The 16,151-nt window shown below is 69.8% G+C and overlaps 3 protein-coding genes across 4 annotated transcripts; 2 read left to right on the top strand and 1 right to left on the bottom strand.

The window, feature by feature from the left end:
- Window positions 1–214: 214 nt before the first annotated feature.
- On the top strand, window positions 215–6,543 carry FIBP (FGF1 intracellular binding protein). Its single transcript, XM_083881241.1, has 11 exons — window positions 215–270; window positions 578–664; window positions 1,484–1,682; window positions 2,556–2,682; window positions 3,164–3,264; window positions 3,569–3,702; window positions 3,786–3,894; window positions 4,371–4,434; window positions 4,969–5,055; window positions 5,172–5,269; window positions 5,907–6,543. The coding sequence occupies exons 2-11, from the start codon at window positions 580–582 to the stop codon at window positions 5,974–5,976; spliced, it is 1,074 nt and encodes a 357-aa protein (XP_083737367.1). The 5' UTR covers window positions 215–270; window positions 578–579; the 3' UTR covers window positions 5,977–6,543.
- Window positions 6,544–6,774: 231 nt separating this feature from the next.
- On the top strand, window positions 6,775–11,209 carry LOC310921233 (EGF-containing fibulin-like extracellular matrix protein 2; the record flags this gene model as incomplete). Its single annotated transcript, XM_083881343.1, has 12 exons — window positions 6,775–6,815; window positions 7,055–7,151; window positions 7,401–7,449; window positions 7,870–8,103; window positions 8,393–8,512; window positions 8,845–8,961; window positions 9,095–9,214; window positions 9,487–9,600; window positions 9,882–10,014; window positions 10,202–10,385; window positions 10,750–10,957; window positions 11,199–11,209. Exons 2-12 carry the CDS (start codon window positions 7,059–7,061, stop codon window positions 11,207–11,209), a joined length of 1,383 nt encoding a protein of 460 aa, XP_083737469.1. The 5' UTR covers window positions 6,775–6,815; window positions 7,055–7,058.
- A 197-nt stretch (window positions 11,210–11,406) lies between these two features.
- Window positions 11,407–14,814, bottom strand: ZFPL1 (zinc finger protein like 1). 2 transcript variants are annotated; one of them, XM_083881454.1, is made up of 8 exons: window positions 14,756–14,814; window positions 14,134–14,242; window positions 13,935–14,046; window positions 13,093–13,286; window positions 12,666–12,729; window positions 12,086–12,175; window positions 11,879–11,990; window positions 11,407–11,634 (listed from the first exon to the last, which is right to left on the bottom strand). In XM_083881454.1, the coding sequence occupies exons 2-8, from the start codon at window positions 14,233–14,235 to the stop codon at window positions 11,466–11,468; spliced, it is 843 nt and encodes a 280-aa protein (XP_083737580.1). In that variant the 5' UTR covers window positions 14,236–14,242; window positions 14,756–14,814; the 3' UTR covers window positions 11,407–11,465. The 2 variants fall into 2 exon arrangements, with proteins under 2 accessions (XP_083737580.1, XP_083737581.1); XM_083881455.1 differs by lacking the exon at window positions 12,086–12,175.
- Between the last annotated feature and the right edge of the window lie 1,337 nt (window positions 14,815–16,151).

Genomic DNA, 16,151 nt, shown 5'->3' on the forward strand with positions numbered 1-16,151 from the left:
TGGGAGAGAGACTGGTTCTTACTGGGAGAGAGAGACTGGCTTTATTGGGACTGGTTTTTATTGGGACTGGTTTTTATTGGGACTGGTTTTACTGGGGGGTTACTGGTTTTTACTGGGCGGGACTGGTTTTACTGGGCGGGGCTCTGGGGACGCTCGCGCGCTGCGGGGGGCGGGGCTAGAGCGGCGTGGCCCCGCCCCTCAGTGACGCCGCGGGCGGTGCGGATGACGTCATCTTTGTGCGTCGCGCGAGGAGCGCGCGGGACGGCGCCGGTGGGTGGGGGAGGGGCGGGGGGAGGGGTCCGGAGGTGTCCGGGGGTGGGGGAGGGGTCCGGGGGTCTTCCCGGGGGGGGGAGGGGCCGGAATTGCCCCTGGGGGGGGAGGGGCTCCCAGTACGGCCCAGTTTGGGGGCGGGGCGGCCCCAGTTTGACGTCACGGGGCTCCAAGTACGGCCCGGCCGGGGTTCGGGGGGTTCCCGGTGGGGGGGGGCGTGTCCGGGGACCCCGGGGCGGTTTGGGGACCCTGGGGACACCGGGGACACGGGGGACAGCGGTGACACCGGGATCGGCCCCGCCCCCAGCGATGAGCAGCGACCTGGACGTTTTCGTGGGGAACACGACCCTGATCGATGAGGAGGTTTATCGGCTCTGGCTGGACGGGCACTCGGGTACGGCCGGGACACCTGGGGACAGCTAGGGACAGTCGGGGACAGTCGGGGACAGCCGGGGACACCTGGGACAGCCGGGACACGGCTGGGAACACCTGGGATACAGCTGGGACACCTGGGGGACATGTCAGGGGACATTTGGGACAACTGGGACACACCCGAATCCACCTGGGGAACACTCGGTGTCCCCAGTGGCGTCCCTGCTGTCCCCAATGTCCCTCCAATGTCTCCATGTCCTACGTCCTGTGTCCCCATGTCCCAATGTTCCATATCCCCACGTCCCCATATCCCCAATGTCCCCAATGTCCCCAATGTCCCCCTGTGCCGGCAGTGGCGGAGGCGGTGGCACGCCAATGTCCCCCCAATGTCCCCCATATCCCAATGTCCCCAATGCCCCCAATGTCCCCAATGTCCCCCATATCCCAATGTCCCCAGTGTCCCCAATGTCCCAATGTCCCCAATGTCCCCCATATCTTAATGTCCCCTATGTCCCCAATGTCCCCTGTCCCCAGTGGTGGAGGCGGTGGCGCACCAATGTCCCCAATGTCCCCCCAATGTCCCCTCAATGTCCCCAACACCCCAATGTCCCCAATGTCCCCCATGTCCCCCCAATGTCCCCAATGTCCCCAATGTCCCCATGTCGCAGTGGCGGAGGCGGTGGCACACCAATGTCCCCAATGTCCCTGTGGCAGTGGCGGAGGCGGTGGCACACCAATGTCCCCAATGTCCCCCATGTCCCAATATCCCCAATGTCCTCAATGTCCCCGTGTCCCCCCAATGTCCCCAATGTCCCCAATGTCCCCAATGTCCCTGTGGCAGTGGCGGAGGCGGTGGCGCGGCGCCTGCGGGGCGGGGTCCTGGAGCGCGAGGGGACGTCGGTGGCGGTTCTGCAGAGCGACACGCGCGACCACTACAGAACCTTCCAGATGCTGGAGCGGCTCCTGCACGCCCCCCCGCGGCTGCTGCAGCAACTGCTCTTCCAGATCCCCCCCGAGCGCCAGGCGCTGCTGGTGCAGCGGTACCGGGGGATGGGGCACTGGGGGACACTGGGGGGACATTGAGGGACACTGGGGGGACATTGGGGACGTTGGGGGGACATTGGGGACATTGGGGGGACTGGGGGGACATTGGGGGGACTGGGGGGACTGGGGGGATACTGGGGGGGAAAACTGGGGGGACTGGGGGGACATTGGGGGGACTGGGGGGACTGGGGGGACTGGGGGATTGGGGGGACTGGGGGGACACTGACAGGACTGGGGGGACTGGGGGGGAAAACTGGGGGACACTAGGGGGACTGGGATGAACTGGGGGGGACTGGGGGACATTGGGGACACTGGGGACACTAGTACTGGGGGGACTGGGGGGGACACTGGGGGACATTGGGGACACTGGGGGGACTGGGGACACTGACAGGACTGGGGGGACTGAGGGGACTGGGATTGGGGGCCTTGGGGGGACTGGGGGGACACTGAGGGGACTGGGGGGAGTGGGGGACTGGGACTGGGATTGGAGGGACTGGGACTGGAGGCACTGGGGGGAACTGGGGGACATTGGGACACTGGAACTGAGGGGACTGGGGGGACATTGATGGGACTGGGGGACTGGGGGGACTGGAGACACTGGTACTGGGGACACTGGGAGGAACTGGGAAGACTGGGGGACTCTGGGGACACTGGGGACATTGGAGACACTGGGAGCTCTGGGGAAGCAGCTCTGGGGGACTCAGGCACAGTTTGGAAGTTTCAGGACCAGATTTGGGGGAGATTTTTTGGGGGTTTTGGAGTTTTTGGGATCCCCCCAGTTTCAGGGGCCCCCAGGTTTTTGGGGTTTCTCCCCCGTTTCACTTTCCCCCCGTTTTTGGGGTTCTCCCCCCGGTCTCGGGGCCCCCCAGGTACTACGCCTTCGACGAGGCCCTGGCCCGGGAGCTGCTGGGCAAGAAACTCTCCAAGGGCACCAAGAAGGAGCTGGACGAGGTCAGCGCCCGCACCGGGGTCGGGATCCGCAGCTGCCGCCGCCAGGTGGGACCCCAAAACCCGGGGGGGCCCTAAATGGGAGAGAAACCCCAGAAAACCCCAAAAAATGGGGGAGGAAATCCCAAAAATGGGGGAGAAACCCCAGAAAACCCCAGAAATGGGGGAGGAAACCCCAGAAATGGGAGAGAAACCACAGAAAACCCAAAAAAATGGGGGAGGAAATCCCAGAAATGGGGAGGAAATCCCTAAAATGGCGTGAGGGGAGAAACTGGGGGGGAAAAAACCCAAAACAGCGAGAAAATCCCCCCAAAATGGGGGAGGAAATCCCAAAAGTGAAGGGAAAGGGAAACGAGGGAGAAACCCAAACCCAGGGGGGCGACCCCAGGAATGGGGGGGCCTTGGCTGTGGCAGGGGAGGGGTCTGCTGGGGGGGCCTTGACGGGGGTTTTGCAGGTCCTGGGGGTTCTCTGTGCTCTGGGGGGGCCCCGTGGGGGTTTTGGGGCGCTGACCCCCCCCTGCCCCCCCAGTTTGACAACTTCAAGAGGGTTTTCAAGGCCGTGGAGGAGCTGCGGGGGCCCCTGGCTGAGAACATCCAGCAGCTCTTCCTGCTGCCCCCACCCCTGGCCCGGTGGGTCTGGGGGCCCCGGGGGGTCTGGGGGGGTCTGGGGGGGTCCAGGGGGTGCTGGGACCACCCAAAGGGGATGAGGGGGGGTCCTGTGGGGGCTCTCAGCAAACGCTGCCCTTGTTGGGGGATTTGGGGACACCTGCACGGGGGGTTTGGGAATTTGGGGAGGAGTGTCGGTGGGGTTGGGGGGGTTTAGGGGTTTGGGGAGGTTCCAGGGGGGTTTGGGGAGGTATCAGGGGGGTTTGGGGGGTGTCTGGGGGTTCCCCGGCGCTCAAGGCCCCCCCTGACCCCCGTTTTTCCCCCCCAGGGACTACGCCGCCATCGTGTTCTTCGCCAACAGCCGCTTCGAGACGGGCAAGCGGCGCCTGCAGTTCCTGAGCTTCGCCGACTTCGCCGCCTGCGCCCAGAGCATGATGGGCCACTGGAGCCAGGGGGCGCTGGGTGAGCCCCCCGGGCCCCCCGGGACCCCCCAGTGACCCCCCAGGACCCCCCAGTGACCCCCCAGTGACCCCCTGTCCCCACAGCGCCCGAGGCGGCCGAGCCCGACGGGGACCTGCCCAAGTCCTTCCTGCAGGACCTGAAGGAGCTGAAGGTGCTGGTGACAGACAAGGACCTGCTGGACCAGCACAAGAGGTGACAGCCCCGGGATGGGACACCCCAAAACGGGGACACCCCAAAACGGGGACAGCCCCGGGATGGGACACCCCAAAACAGGGGCACCCCTGAGGAGCCGTTCTCTGGAACGGGGACAGCAAAACTCAGGACAGTCCATAAATGGGCACCCCAAACCCCCTCAGGCACCCCAAGATCAGGCAGTGGGCCCCCCCAGACCCCTGGAGCCCCCACAGACCCCTGGAGACCCCCAGACCCCTGGAGACCCCCTGAATCGGGTGGGAACCCCCAAATCTCTGGGTTCTGCCGAATTCCCTGGGATCCCCCAAACTTCCTCATCTCCCCAAACCCCTGGAGCCCCCCAGATTTCTGAGGGCCCCCAAAAGCCCCAGTTCCCCCCAAACTCTGGGTCTCTCCTGGGGTGGGGAAGGGGCTGCCTGGGCCCTGGAGGGGTTCCCTGGGTTTTTGGGGGTCCCCAAACCTCCCCCTCCCCCCAGCCTGGTGTGCTCGGCCCTGCGGGGGAAGATCTCTGTCTACAACGAGCTCGAGGCCAATTTCAAGGTGAAGCCCCCCAAAAATGGGGTGTCCTCGGGGGGGGAGGGGTCTGCTTGGAGGGGGAGGGGCCTCCCCCAAAATCCTGGGAACCCCCTAAAATCCCAGGAGGGGATTGTGGGGGGCGCGTGGGTGAGGGGGGCAGTTCCCAGCACTGGGGTCCCCCCTGGGAGGGAAATTTAGGGATGAGGGGGGTTCCCCAAACTCCTGAGAGCCCCCCGAGGTCCTGGGTCTGTTTTCTGGGGGACTCTGGGGGTCCTGGAAGGGGGGGGGTTCTGGTTGTGGGGGTTCCCCAAAATCCTGGGACCCCCCAAAGTTGGGAGGGATTTGGGTTGGGGTTTGGGGTGGCCCAGGGGGAGGGTCCCAGGTTTGGGAGGGTCCCAGGGGAGGGTCCCGGGTTTGGGGGGTCCCAGGGAAGGGTCTTGGGTTTGGGGGGTCACAGGGAAGGGTCTTGGGTTTGGGGGGTCCCAGGGGAGGGTCCCAGGTTTGGGGGGGTCCCGGGAAGGGTCCCGGTTCGGGGGTCCCCAACACCCCCTGCCCCAGGCGCTGTCCCGGGCCCTGGTGAACGTGGGGGGGAAGTTGACCCACGCCCGCGACGTTCGGGATTTCTTCGTGGACCTGGTGGAGAAGGTGAGCGAGGGGCGCCCCAAAAACGGGGACCCAAAACCACCCCTGGGACTCCCGGATTGGGACCCCCCCGCACTGCACCCCCTCCCCAAAACCCGGGTGTGTTTTGGGCCCCCCAGGTGATCGAGCCCTGCCGCTCCGACAAGTGGAGCCCGGGGGACCTGCGGCTCTTCCTGACCCAGTACACGGCGGCGCCGCGGAGCCTGCCGGGCTTCAGGTGAGACCCCAGACCCCCCAAAACCCCCCCAGAGCCTGCCGGGCCTCAGGTGAGACCCCAGACCCCCTAAAACCCCCCCAGACCCTGCCGGGCTTCAGGTGAGACCCCAGACCCCCCAAAACCGCCCCAGAGCCTGCCGGGCTTCAGGTGAGCCCCCAGACCCCCCAAACCCTGCCGGGCTTCAGGTGAGACCCCAGACCCCCAAAACCCCCCCAGAGCCTGCCAGGCTTCAGGTGAGACCCCAGACCCCCCAAAACCCCCCCAAACCTGCCGGGCTTCAGGTGAGACCCCAGACCCCCCCAAACCCCCCCGGAGCCTGCTGGGCTTCAGGTGAGACCCCAGACCCCCCAAAACCCCCCCAGACCCTGCCGGGCTTCAGGTGAGACCCCAGACCCCCCAAACCCCCCCCAGAGCCTGCCGGACTTCAGGTGAGACCCCAGACCCCCCAAAACCCCCCCAAACCTGCCGGGCTTCAGGTGAGCCCCCAGAATGAGGAATCCCCCAAATCTTCCCCCGGCAGCCTTTAGGGGGACCCAAAAACCATCCCAAAACGGGGCTGGGGGTGGTTTGAAAGACCCACGGGGGGTTCCCCCAAAGAGGAGGGACCCCCCAGAGCTCTGTCCCCCCTGTCCCGCAGGCACCAGGCGCTGTGGGAGCGATACATGGCGGCGATCACGGCCTGTCTGCTGCGCATGTACCACGACTGACCCCGGAGCGGCCCCGGAACGGCCCCAAAAACAGCGGGGACAGCCACAAAAATGGGGACAGCCACAAAACCAACGGGGACAGCTACAAAAACAGCCACAAAAACAACAGGGCCAGCCCCAAAAACGGGGCACCCCGAGGATGTGACACCCCTGGGAAATGAAAGGACCCGGCCCCTCCAAAAACGGGGCGGCCTCCAAACATGGGACCCCAAAAAAGGGGCTCAGGACCCCAAAAAAGGGGCTCAGGCTCCTGGAAACCCCCAAGGACGGAGGATCAACATCCCAGAATTTGGATATTTGGAGACCGGGGGGTCCCTCAGAAATGGGGACCGGGACACCCCAAACCCGGAGGGTCCAGGAGCAGCAACGCCCCAAAAATCGGGACATTTGGAATGGGGGGACCCCAAAAGCGGGACCCCCCAACTCAACCCCCAGTGGAGACTCCCCAAAATCGGGGGCGGGGGGGGGGGTCTGGCAATCGGACCCCCCCAAAAGGGGAAAACCCCAAACCTGGGGGCGCCCCCCCCCCCCCGTGTGACCCCAAATTTGGGGGTGCAATAAAGAGCTGGAAACGGAGCTGGGCCGGGGGATTCTGGGGGGTCCCGGGGGCGTTCGGGGGGGGGGGAACCGGGGGGGCGCCGGGATTTGGGGAGGGGGCGGGTTTGGGATGGGAGGGGCGGAACTGGGGGTTCTCCAAATCCCGGGGAGGGGTTGGGGGGCCCCGAAAGCTCCAGGGAGGGGGAGGGGCCGGGCTGGGGGGGAGGGGCTCCCGCGCTCCGGGGCCGATTTTGGGGGGGAGGAGCTTTGGAGCCCCGGGGGAGGGGCCAGAGCCGAGAGGGGTAAGTGAGGCCACGGGGGGCTTTGGGGGGGTCACCCCCACCCTCACCCCCTCCCCCCCCACAAGGCGGGGACCCCCCCGATCGCCCCTCCCCCCCCAGGGACGCCCCTCCCCCCGAACCCCGGAGGGGGCTTTGGTGGGGGAGGGGCGTCCCGGGGACGGACGGGGGGGCTCCCAGGAGGGGGCTGGGCCCCCCCGGGGGGGTCGCAGAGTTCGGGGTGACCCCCCCTGCCCCCCCAGCGCGATGGGCCCCCCCCCGCTGCTCCTGCTGCTCCTGCTCGGCGCCACCGTGGCCCCCGCGGCCCCCCCGGACCCCGAGGAGCCCGAGGATTACCCGGTGGGGACGGAAATGGGGCGGGGGGCGCGGGGGGGCAGGGGGGGTCCTGGTCCCCTCCAAAACCCTCCCCCTCCTCCCCCGAACTCCTGAGTCCCCCTCCCCAAAAACTCTTGGCCCCTCCCCCATCCACAAACTTTGGGAGCCGTTACGGGGGTGGGGCGGGGGGTGGGGGAGGGGCAGGTGGGGGTGGGGGATGGGGGTGGGGTGGGGGGGTCGTTGGGGGTGACCCCGCCCTCGCCCCCTCCCCAGGAGTGCAGCGATGGGTACGAGTGGGACCCCGAGACCGAGCACTGCAAAGGTGGGGGAGGGGATTTGGGGGGGGGGGGGGCTCTGGGTGCCCCATCGGGGGTTGGAGGGTCCCCGGTCTGGGGGGAGGGGCGGGGGGTCCGCGGCTTTTGGGGTGTCCCGGGGGGTGTTGGGGGGTCCCGCCGCCCTCGGGGGTCTTTTGGGGGGTCTCGGGGTATTTTGGGGCCCTCGCGGGGGTCCCTTCTCGGTGCCCCCTCCCCAGGGGGGTTTTGGGGGGTCCGGGGGTATTTGGGGGGGTCGGGGCCCCTCCCGGGGGGGCCTGGGGAGGGTTGGGGGTCCCGGGCCGTGGTTTGGGGGGTCTCGGGGAGATCTCGGGGCTGTTTTGGGGCGGGGGGCGCGGGGCCCCTCTCGGGGTGTTTTGGGGCCGTTTTTGGGGGGGGTCCCGCTCTCACCGCCCCCCCCCGCCCCCCAGACGTGGACGAGTGCGTGGGGGCGGGGCCGCCGCCGTGCCGGGGCGCCATGAAGTGCCTGAACCACTTCGGGGGGTACCTGTGCCTGCCCCGCTCGGCCGCGCTGCTCAGCCCCGCCCCCGGGCCCGCCCCCGCCCCGCCCCCCGGGCCCGCCCCGCCCCCGCCCGGCCCCGCCCCCGCCCCCGACGGCCGCTGCCCCCCCGGGTTCGGCCCCGCCCCCGACGGCACCTGCGCAGGTAAAGGGGGCGGGGCCGGGATGAAGGGGCGTGGTTTGGGTATGCAGATAGGAGGGCGGGGTTGTGAAAAGGGGCGGGGCCGGGGCCGATGGGCAGGGGCGGAGCAAAGGGAGTGGGTGGAGCCGGGCAAAGGGCGGGGCTAAGGGGCGGGGGCGTGTTTGGGGCGTGGTCTGGGCGGGTGAGGCGGGGGGGGGGTCCCTGCAGGGGCGGGGAGGGGACCCCGCGGTCAGGGGTCACCGGGGGGGTCCCGGCGCTGGTGCCCCCCCCGTGCCCCCTCGTGCCCCCCCAGACGTGGACGAGTGCGCGGGGCCCCCCCCGTGCCGGCCCAGCCAGGACTGCATCAACCTCCCGGGGGGCTTCGAGTGCCGCTGCCCCCCCGGGTACCGGCACCGGGACACCGAGTGCGTGGGTCAGTGCGGGGTCAGGGCGGGGTCAGGGGTCAGGGCGGGGTCAGGGCGGGGTCAGGGGTCAGGGCGGGGTCAGTGCGGGGTCAGTGTGGGGGTCCTGGGAGGTGCGTGGGGGGGAAATTTGGGGGGCCCGTGGCGGGATTTGGGGTATCATGGGTGGGGCTATGGGGTGTGGGGGCTGTGGAGATCTGTGGGGTGTTTACGGACTGTTTTGGGGTGTTTATGGGGTGTTTTGGGGGTGTTTATGGGCTGTTTTGGGCTGTTTTGGGCTGGTTTTGGGTGTTTATGGGGTGTTTATGGGCTGTTTTGGGGTGTTTTTGGGTGTTCCTGGCAGATGAGGACGAGTGCCAGTTCCGCTGGTGCCAGCACAGCTGCGCCAACTCCCCCGGGGCCTTCTCCTGCCGCTGCAACCCCGGGTTCAGCCTGGGCCCGGACGGCCGCTCCTGCCTCGGTCAGAGCCCCCCCAGACCCCCCTGACCCCCAGGCGGGGTGGGAGCCCTTCCCCCGCCCTCGCCGGGCCCCGGGGGGTTGGGGGGAGGTGACGCCCCCCCGGGCGCCCTCCCAGAGCCCCCCGTGCCCCCCAGACGTGGACGAGTGTTCGATGGGCGCCCGCTGCTCCCAGCGCTGCCTCAACACCTTCGGCTCCTTCCGCTGCCGCTGCCGGCCCGGCTTCGTGCTGGGCGCCGACGGGCACGAGTGCCTGGGTAAGCCCCGCCCCCGGGGACACGCCCCCTGGAGCGGACACGCCCCCCCCCGGTGTGGACACGCCCCCTGGAGCGGACACGCCCCTCTGGTGCGGCCTCCATGAATAGCCACGCCCATCGGGAAGTAGCCCCGCCCCCAGAGTGCTGATGATGGGAGGGGTGGGCGTGGCCTGGGCGGGGCCGTGAGACCCTCGGGTGTCTCTGCCCCGCCCCCTCCTCTCACTGTGGGTCTCTGTGTCGTCGTCGTCCCCCCCATCCCGGGGGTCCCGCAGACGTGGACGAGTGCCGGGCGGGGGTCCCGTGCCAGCACCGCTGCCAGAACCGCCCGGGGGGCTTCAGCTGCCTCTGCCCCCCCGGCTACGCCCAGGAGGGGGGGCAATGCCGAGGTGGGGGGGCTGGGGGAGGCGCTGGGGGGCGGTGAGGCCCTTCGGGGGGTTATGGGGGGGGGGGTTGGGAGCTTTAGGGGGGCTGTGGGGTAGGTTTGGGATTTTTGGGGGGTTATGGGGGGGTTTGGAAGCCTTGGGGGGGTCTCTGGGGCAGCAGAGGAGCCGTTGGTGGTGGGCGGGGGTCTTGGGGAGGCTGGAGGGGCTCTGGGGGTGGTGTAGGGGGGCTTTGGGGCACTGGGGGGGCTCAGCCTTCCCCAAAGCCCCCCCCCTTTCCCCTCCAGACCGGGACGAGTGCGCCGAGGGCTCCCACGACTGCGGGGGGGCCCAGAGCTGCCTCAACACCTTTGGGGGGCACCTCTGTGTCCCCCGCGAGCTCTGCCGGGGGCCCTACGCCCCCCACCCCCGCAGCAACGGGTACGGACCCCCCGCGGGCCCCCCAAATCCCGGGGAGGGTCCCCCTTGCCCCGTCAGGTCACCCCTAAATCCTGGGTGGGCTCTGTAACCCCCCTGGGGGGTCCCAAGACCTGAGGGGAGTTTTTGGGGGCCCCGGGGGTGGTCCCGGGTTTGGGGGTCCCCCCAACTCTCCTTTTCGGGCCGCCAGGACCTGCCTGTGCCCCGGGGGCGTCCCCGGCTGCGCCCCCCGGCCCCGCTGGCTCCTGCACCGTTTCCTGGCCATCCCCCAAATCTCCGACGTCCCCACCGGGATTTTCCAGCTCCAGCACCCCCCGGGGGACCCCCAGAGGCTGCGGCTGCGGGGCGGCGCCCCCGGCACCTTCCGCCTGCGGGTACCGAGGGCTGGGGGGTTTTGGGGCTCGGCGGGACCCAGGGGGGGCTCGGCGGGACCCAGGGGGGGCTCGGGGGCATTTGGGGGGGTAGAGGGGAATTTGGGGAAGCTCTGAGGTGTTTTGGGGGGTCTAGACGGCAGTGGGGGAGCACCAAGGGAAGGTTGGGGGGTCTGTGGGGTGGTTTTGGGGCTGGGGGCTGTTTGGGGTCTCTGGCTGTATCTGGGGGGGTTCAATGGGCGTTTGGGGGGACCTGGGGGGGCTCTGGGACCCCTGTGGTGTCTGTCACTGGTTTTGGGGGTCTTTAGAGCACTTTGGGGGGAGTCGTTGGCCATTTGGGGTCTCACACAGACTCCGCCCCCCGCAGGCACTGACCAATCACAGCTCGCTGCTGGAGCTGGTGCGCCCCCTGGCGGGCCCGCGGCAGCTGCTGCTGGAGGTGGAGCTGCTCCGGCCGGGGCCCCCGCCCCCGCCACGAGCCCCCGCCCACAACAACCGAGCCCCCGCCCTCCAGCAGCTGGGACCCGCCCCCTCCCGCTGGGCGTGGCCTGGCCTTGCTCCGCCTCCACTTGTCCGTGGGGGCCCACCCGTTCTAGGGGGGGACACCCCCAAAAACCACCAGGAACCCCCAACCCCCCCTGGGACCCCCCTAAACTCCCCCGGGGCCCCCAAACCCCACTGGGGACCCCCCAAACTCCCACTGGGACCCCCCAAAGCTCCCCAAACTACCCATGGAACCCCAAAACCTCCCTGGGATGACTCTCACCCTTCCTGGGACCCCAAGATTTTTCCTTGGGAGCTCCAACTTCTCCCAAGGGATCCCCTAAGTGATCCCCAGGAAGCCCCAAAGAAACCCTGGGACCCCCAGTTTGGGGGCAAAAAACGAGTGTGCTGGTGCTGAGCAGTTTGGTCTGGTGGGAACTGGGAGGGACTGGGAGGAACTGGTGCGTTCCTGCGGGGCACTGGGGGGCACTGGGGGGCACTGGGCCCCCCAAGAACGACACGGACACTTCGGCCACCCTCTCCGCAAGGGGGCGCGCTTTATTCGCCACGCCCGCCGTAGCCCCGCCCCCGGGGGCGTGGTCAGTGCCCCACCCGGATGTGCGGGTTGTTGAGCGGCTCGAGGGCGGGGTCGGAGTCGGCCCCGCCCCTGCCCAGGCTGCCCAATAGGAGCAGGAGCAGCGCGAAGGCGGCGGCCCCGCCCAGGCACAGCGCCAGCAGGGGGCGCCGCGCGACTCCGCGCATGCGGCACCTGCGGGGGGGGAGGGGTCAGCCAGGGGGGGCCGGGACCCCTGGAGAGACCCCCTGGACCCCCGCAGGGACCCCCGGGACCCCCGGACAGACCCCCGGGACCCCTAAAGCCGCCGCACGCCCCCCCCCCTACTGCGACCCTCCCCAAACATGACCCCAGGTTCTGTCCCCAAAGCCCCCCAGCCTGACCCCGAGCGAACCCCACCCCCAGCGTCCCCCGGGCCCCCAAACGCCCCCAGCCCCACCTGAGCTTGGGGGGCACCCAGGCCAGCGGCCGCCGCCGGTATTTGTCCTCGTCGCGGTCGGGGGCGCTCCAGGTGTCGCGGCCCCCCAGGAGGGGCTTGCGGGGGGCAGAGCCTGGGGGGGGGGGGGCAGAGGGACCCTCAAACCCCGCCCGGGGCTGAGGGACCCCAAACCCCGCCCAAACCCCCCAGCGCCGCCCCCAGACTCACCTGCGTGCAGGGTCGGGGTCTCCCCCCCCATGTGGACGACGGCGTGGGGGGTGGGGGGGCACGGGGGGGGCTCCGGGGGTGTGACGGGGCCTGGGGGGACAGAATTGGGGCTTGGGGGCTGCCCGAGGGGGGTTTGGGCATCCCCGGGGGGGTCTCAAGGGGTCTGAGTGCCAGGAAACATCTGGGGGGGGGCTGGGGTCTCCCAGGGAGTTTTGGGGTTTCATGGAGGGGCTTTGGGGGGTCCCAGAGAGGGCCAGGGGAGGGCTGGGGTCCAGGGGGGATTTTGGAGGTCCTGGGAAGGTTTTCGGGGGTCCCTCCAGGGGTCAGGGTTTACAGAGGGGGGGTCCGAGGTGGGCTGGGGAGTCTCAGGGGGCTTTGGGGGACCTCGGAGAAGGAATTGAGACCCCCAGGAAACATTTCTGAGGGTCTCTGGTGGACTTTAGGGGGGCCCGGGAGGGTTTGTGAGGGCTCTGGGGAGGTTCGGGTTCCCGGGCAGACACAGGGGGGTGGTCCTGGGGGGTCTGGGCAGTCCCAGGGATGTTTCCGGGGGTCCCCGGGGGGTTTTGGGGTCACCCCTCACCGTCCCAGCCCCCGTCCGGCTCCGGGGCAGCCTCGGGCTCCGGCGGCTCCTCCGAGTCCTCGATCTGTAGAGTTTGGGGCGTGTCAGGGTTTGGGGGAGGTTTGGGGGCAGTTTTGGGGAGGTTCTGGGGGGTTTGGGGCAGTTTTGGGGTTGGGGCAGTTCTGGGGAGGTTTGGGAATAGTTCTGGGGTGGTTTTGTGGAGGTTTTGGGCAGTTTTAGGTCAGTTTTTGGGGCAGTTCTCAGGCAGTTTTGGGGAGGTTCTGGGGAGGTTTTGGGGTAGTTTTTGAGGAGGGTTTTTGGGCAGTTTTGGGGCAGGTTTGAGGCAGTTTTTGGGTCAGTTTTTGGGGAGGGTTTTTGGGCAGTTCTGAGTCAGTTTTGGGCCAGTTTTGTAGAGGTTTTGGGTCAGTTTCGGGGCGGTGTCACTCACCAGCGGCAGCCCCAGCCCCGGGCGGGCCCAGGGCGCCGTCCGCAGCCGCGCCCGCAGCGCTTCGGCCACCGGCCCCTCCAGGTTCGGGGGCGGGAACAGGGGACCCCCGCACTGGGGGCAGCGGTGCCCGGCCGGGGCCGTGCGGGGGGGCAGCGCCCGAGCCCACCCCGCCAGGCACGGCCAGTGGAACACGTCTGGGGGGGCGGCGGGTCAGGGCCCCCCGAGCGACCCCGGAGGAGTTCCGGGAATCCCCGGGGGGGGTTTGGAGGGGCCTGGGGAGGACCCAAACACCGCCCCCCCGAGCACCTCCCGAACCCCAAACAACCCCCGAGACCCCTCACGATCCCCCAAACCCCTCCAGTCCCCTCCTGATCCACCATTTCATACCCTCCCCGCCCCCTTAAAACTCAATTTAAGGCTCCCCAACCCCCCAAGGCCCCCCCAAAGTCCATTTTGAGACCCCCAACCCCCCCACACCAAAGGTGGTTTCAGGGTCCCCCCCCGCCCTTCAAGTCAGTTTTAGCGCCCCAGAACTCATTTTCAAGTGCCCCAAAATCCCTCGAGCCCCTGATCCCCCGAACCTCGGTTTCCAAGCCCACCAAAGTCACCCTCAACCCCCCCTGCAAGTTCATTTCCTGCCCTCCCAAGGCCCTGCCCCAGCCTGGAGCTCCCCCCAAAGCCCCCCAGAGCCCCCCAAAGCCGCTCGCAGCCCCCAAAGTCCCTGGAACCCCCCAGAGACCCCCAAAGCCCCCCTGAGCCCTCTGAGCCCCCAAAGCCCCCCGAGCCCCTCGCAGCCCCCCAAAGCCCCCCTGAGCCCCCCAAGCCCCCCTGAGCCCCCCCACCGTAGCAGACGAGCCGCACGGTCTCGCGCTCGCCCAGGGGGGCCTGGCAGAGGGGGCACTGGGGGCTGTAGTCGCTGTCCTGGAGCCACTGCAGGTACGACCTCACGATGCACTGCGGGGGGGGCACGGCGGGTCAGGGGGGGCCGGGGGGTTTCGGGGACCCCGCCCCCGCCCCGGAGCCCCCCGGAGCCCCCCGGACCTTGGGGTGGGCGCTGACCAGGCAGCTCTCGCAGACGTTGACGCGGTGCTCGAAGCAGAAGAGCGTGGTCACCCGGCGCTTGGGGCACTTGCACAGGCCCATGGCGGGGCTGGGGGCGCGGGGGGGCGTTGGGGGCGGAGAACCCCCGCGACCCCCCCGAAACCCCCGGGGGCGCCCCCCCCGGCCCCCAAAATGTGCCCCACCCCCCGGCCTGGGGGCACAACGCTTTGGAGGACCCCACCGGTGCCCCCCACAAAATAAACGGGGATTTGGGACCCTCCGGCTCCCTCCCAAAATAAACGGGGAGCCTCCCGCCCTCACCATGCGGGACCCCTGGAATTTGGGGAGTCCCGGGGGTGCTGGGCCCCCCTCAAGATCCAGGACCCCCCTGGCCCCCCTCAGAAGAAGCTCCCCGTGTCCAAGACCCATCAGGACCCCCAGGAAACCCCCGGGACTGCCCAGAACCCGCCGAGCACCCTCGGACGCCAATGGGACACCCCGAAACCCCGCCCAGCACTCCCCACGACCCCCCAGACCCCCCACGACGCCCTCTGGACGCCCCCAGAGCCCCCCCAGAGCCCCCAAAATTCTGCCCCCGGCCCCCCCCCCGCCCCCCACTCACACGTTCCTATGGCGACGCGCTGCCCCGCTGGCGCTTCCGGGTGAGTCGCTGCTTGATGGCGTCACTTCGCGCCGATTCTCCGGAGGTGCGGCGCGTCTTGGACAAACCTGCCACACTCAAGATGGCGGCCGGAGCCCGCCCACCGCCCTGGCGCGCGGCGCGGCGCGGTGACGTCACTGCCGGCGGTTCGAATGGCGATGGCGGGAGCGGGCGGCGGGCGGCGCTCGGCGGGGGCGACCCCGCGGGGTGAGGGGCGGCCTGGGGGGCCCGGGGGGGTCCTGGGGGGTCTGGGGAGGCCCTGGGCGGCAGGTGGAGGTGGGGGGATTCCGGGGGGGGGAATTTGGGGAGGCCGCGGGGAGGGGGCGGGGCTGTGGGGCTGGGGGCGGGCCCTGGGCGGGGCTGGGGGGTCAATTGGGGCTATGGGGGGGTCACTTGGGGCTGGGGGGGGTCAATTGGGGCTGGGGGCGTCGCGGAGGGGCCCAGAGGGGATCTGGGGCCGGGCGGGTTCGTGGCGGGGACTGTGGGAGTGGGGTGTCCGTGCTGGGGAGGCTCGGGGGGCTTTGGGGGGTCTGGGGGATCTCTGGGGGGCTCGGCGCGAGGCCCGGGGGGCCGTTGGGGGTCATGACCCCCACACCCTCCCCATCTTCCCCCCCAGTGACGCGACGCAGCTCCAAGCGCTTGGTGGTCTCGGCGCCCCGGGGGGGCCCCCCCTGGGCGGGCTCGTCCCGCAGCGCCCTGGGCAGCCCCGTGAGTGGGGGGCGCGGGGGGCGGGCACCGAGGGGTCTGGGGAGGGTCCCGGGGGGCTTTGGGGGGTCAGAGGACACGGAGGCTCCCAGGGGCCTGAGGGGTCCCAGGACTTTGGAGGGGGGGTCCCAGGGGGGTGGGAGGTGTCAATCACGCTGGGGGGACCCCCCGGATTTGGGGTTCACAGACCCTCCCCTTCCCCCACAGGACTTTGACCGACCCCGACGGAGCCCCCGGGTGAGTTTTGGGGGGCCGGGGGGGAACGTGGTGGGGAGGGGGGATCCCCCCTGCCCCCCTCCCCCAAACTGACACCCCCGACTCTTCCCGCAGCTCCAGAGCCAGAAGGAGAACGACCCCTCCCCGCCCTGCCCCCCCGCGGCCCCCCCCTCCCCCCGCGCCGCCCCCTCCCCGCCCCCGTCCCCCCTCCCCCGGCCCGTGGCCCCCCGGGTCCGGCGCTCCTACAGCCGCCTGGAAGGGCTGGGCAGCCCCCGGGGGCTGGGGGGGGCCCCGCTGAGCCCCCTCCCCCTCAACCTGCCCCCCGCAGCCCCCCCCGAGCCCCCCCAGATCCCCCCCCTCGACCTCCCCGGCATCGGCGGCGGCCCCGAGCGCAGGAGGAAGAAGAAGGTGACGCCCATTGACGTGAGTGACGCCC

Source organism: Zosterops lateralis (genome assembly GCF_965231275.1).
Source record: "Zosterops lateralis genome assembly, chromosome: 33".
NCBI lineage: Eukaryota > Metazoa > Chordata > Aves > Passeriformes > Zosteropidae > Zosterops > Zosterops lateralis.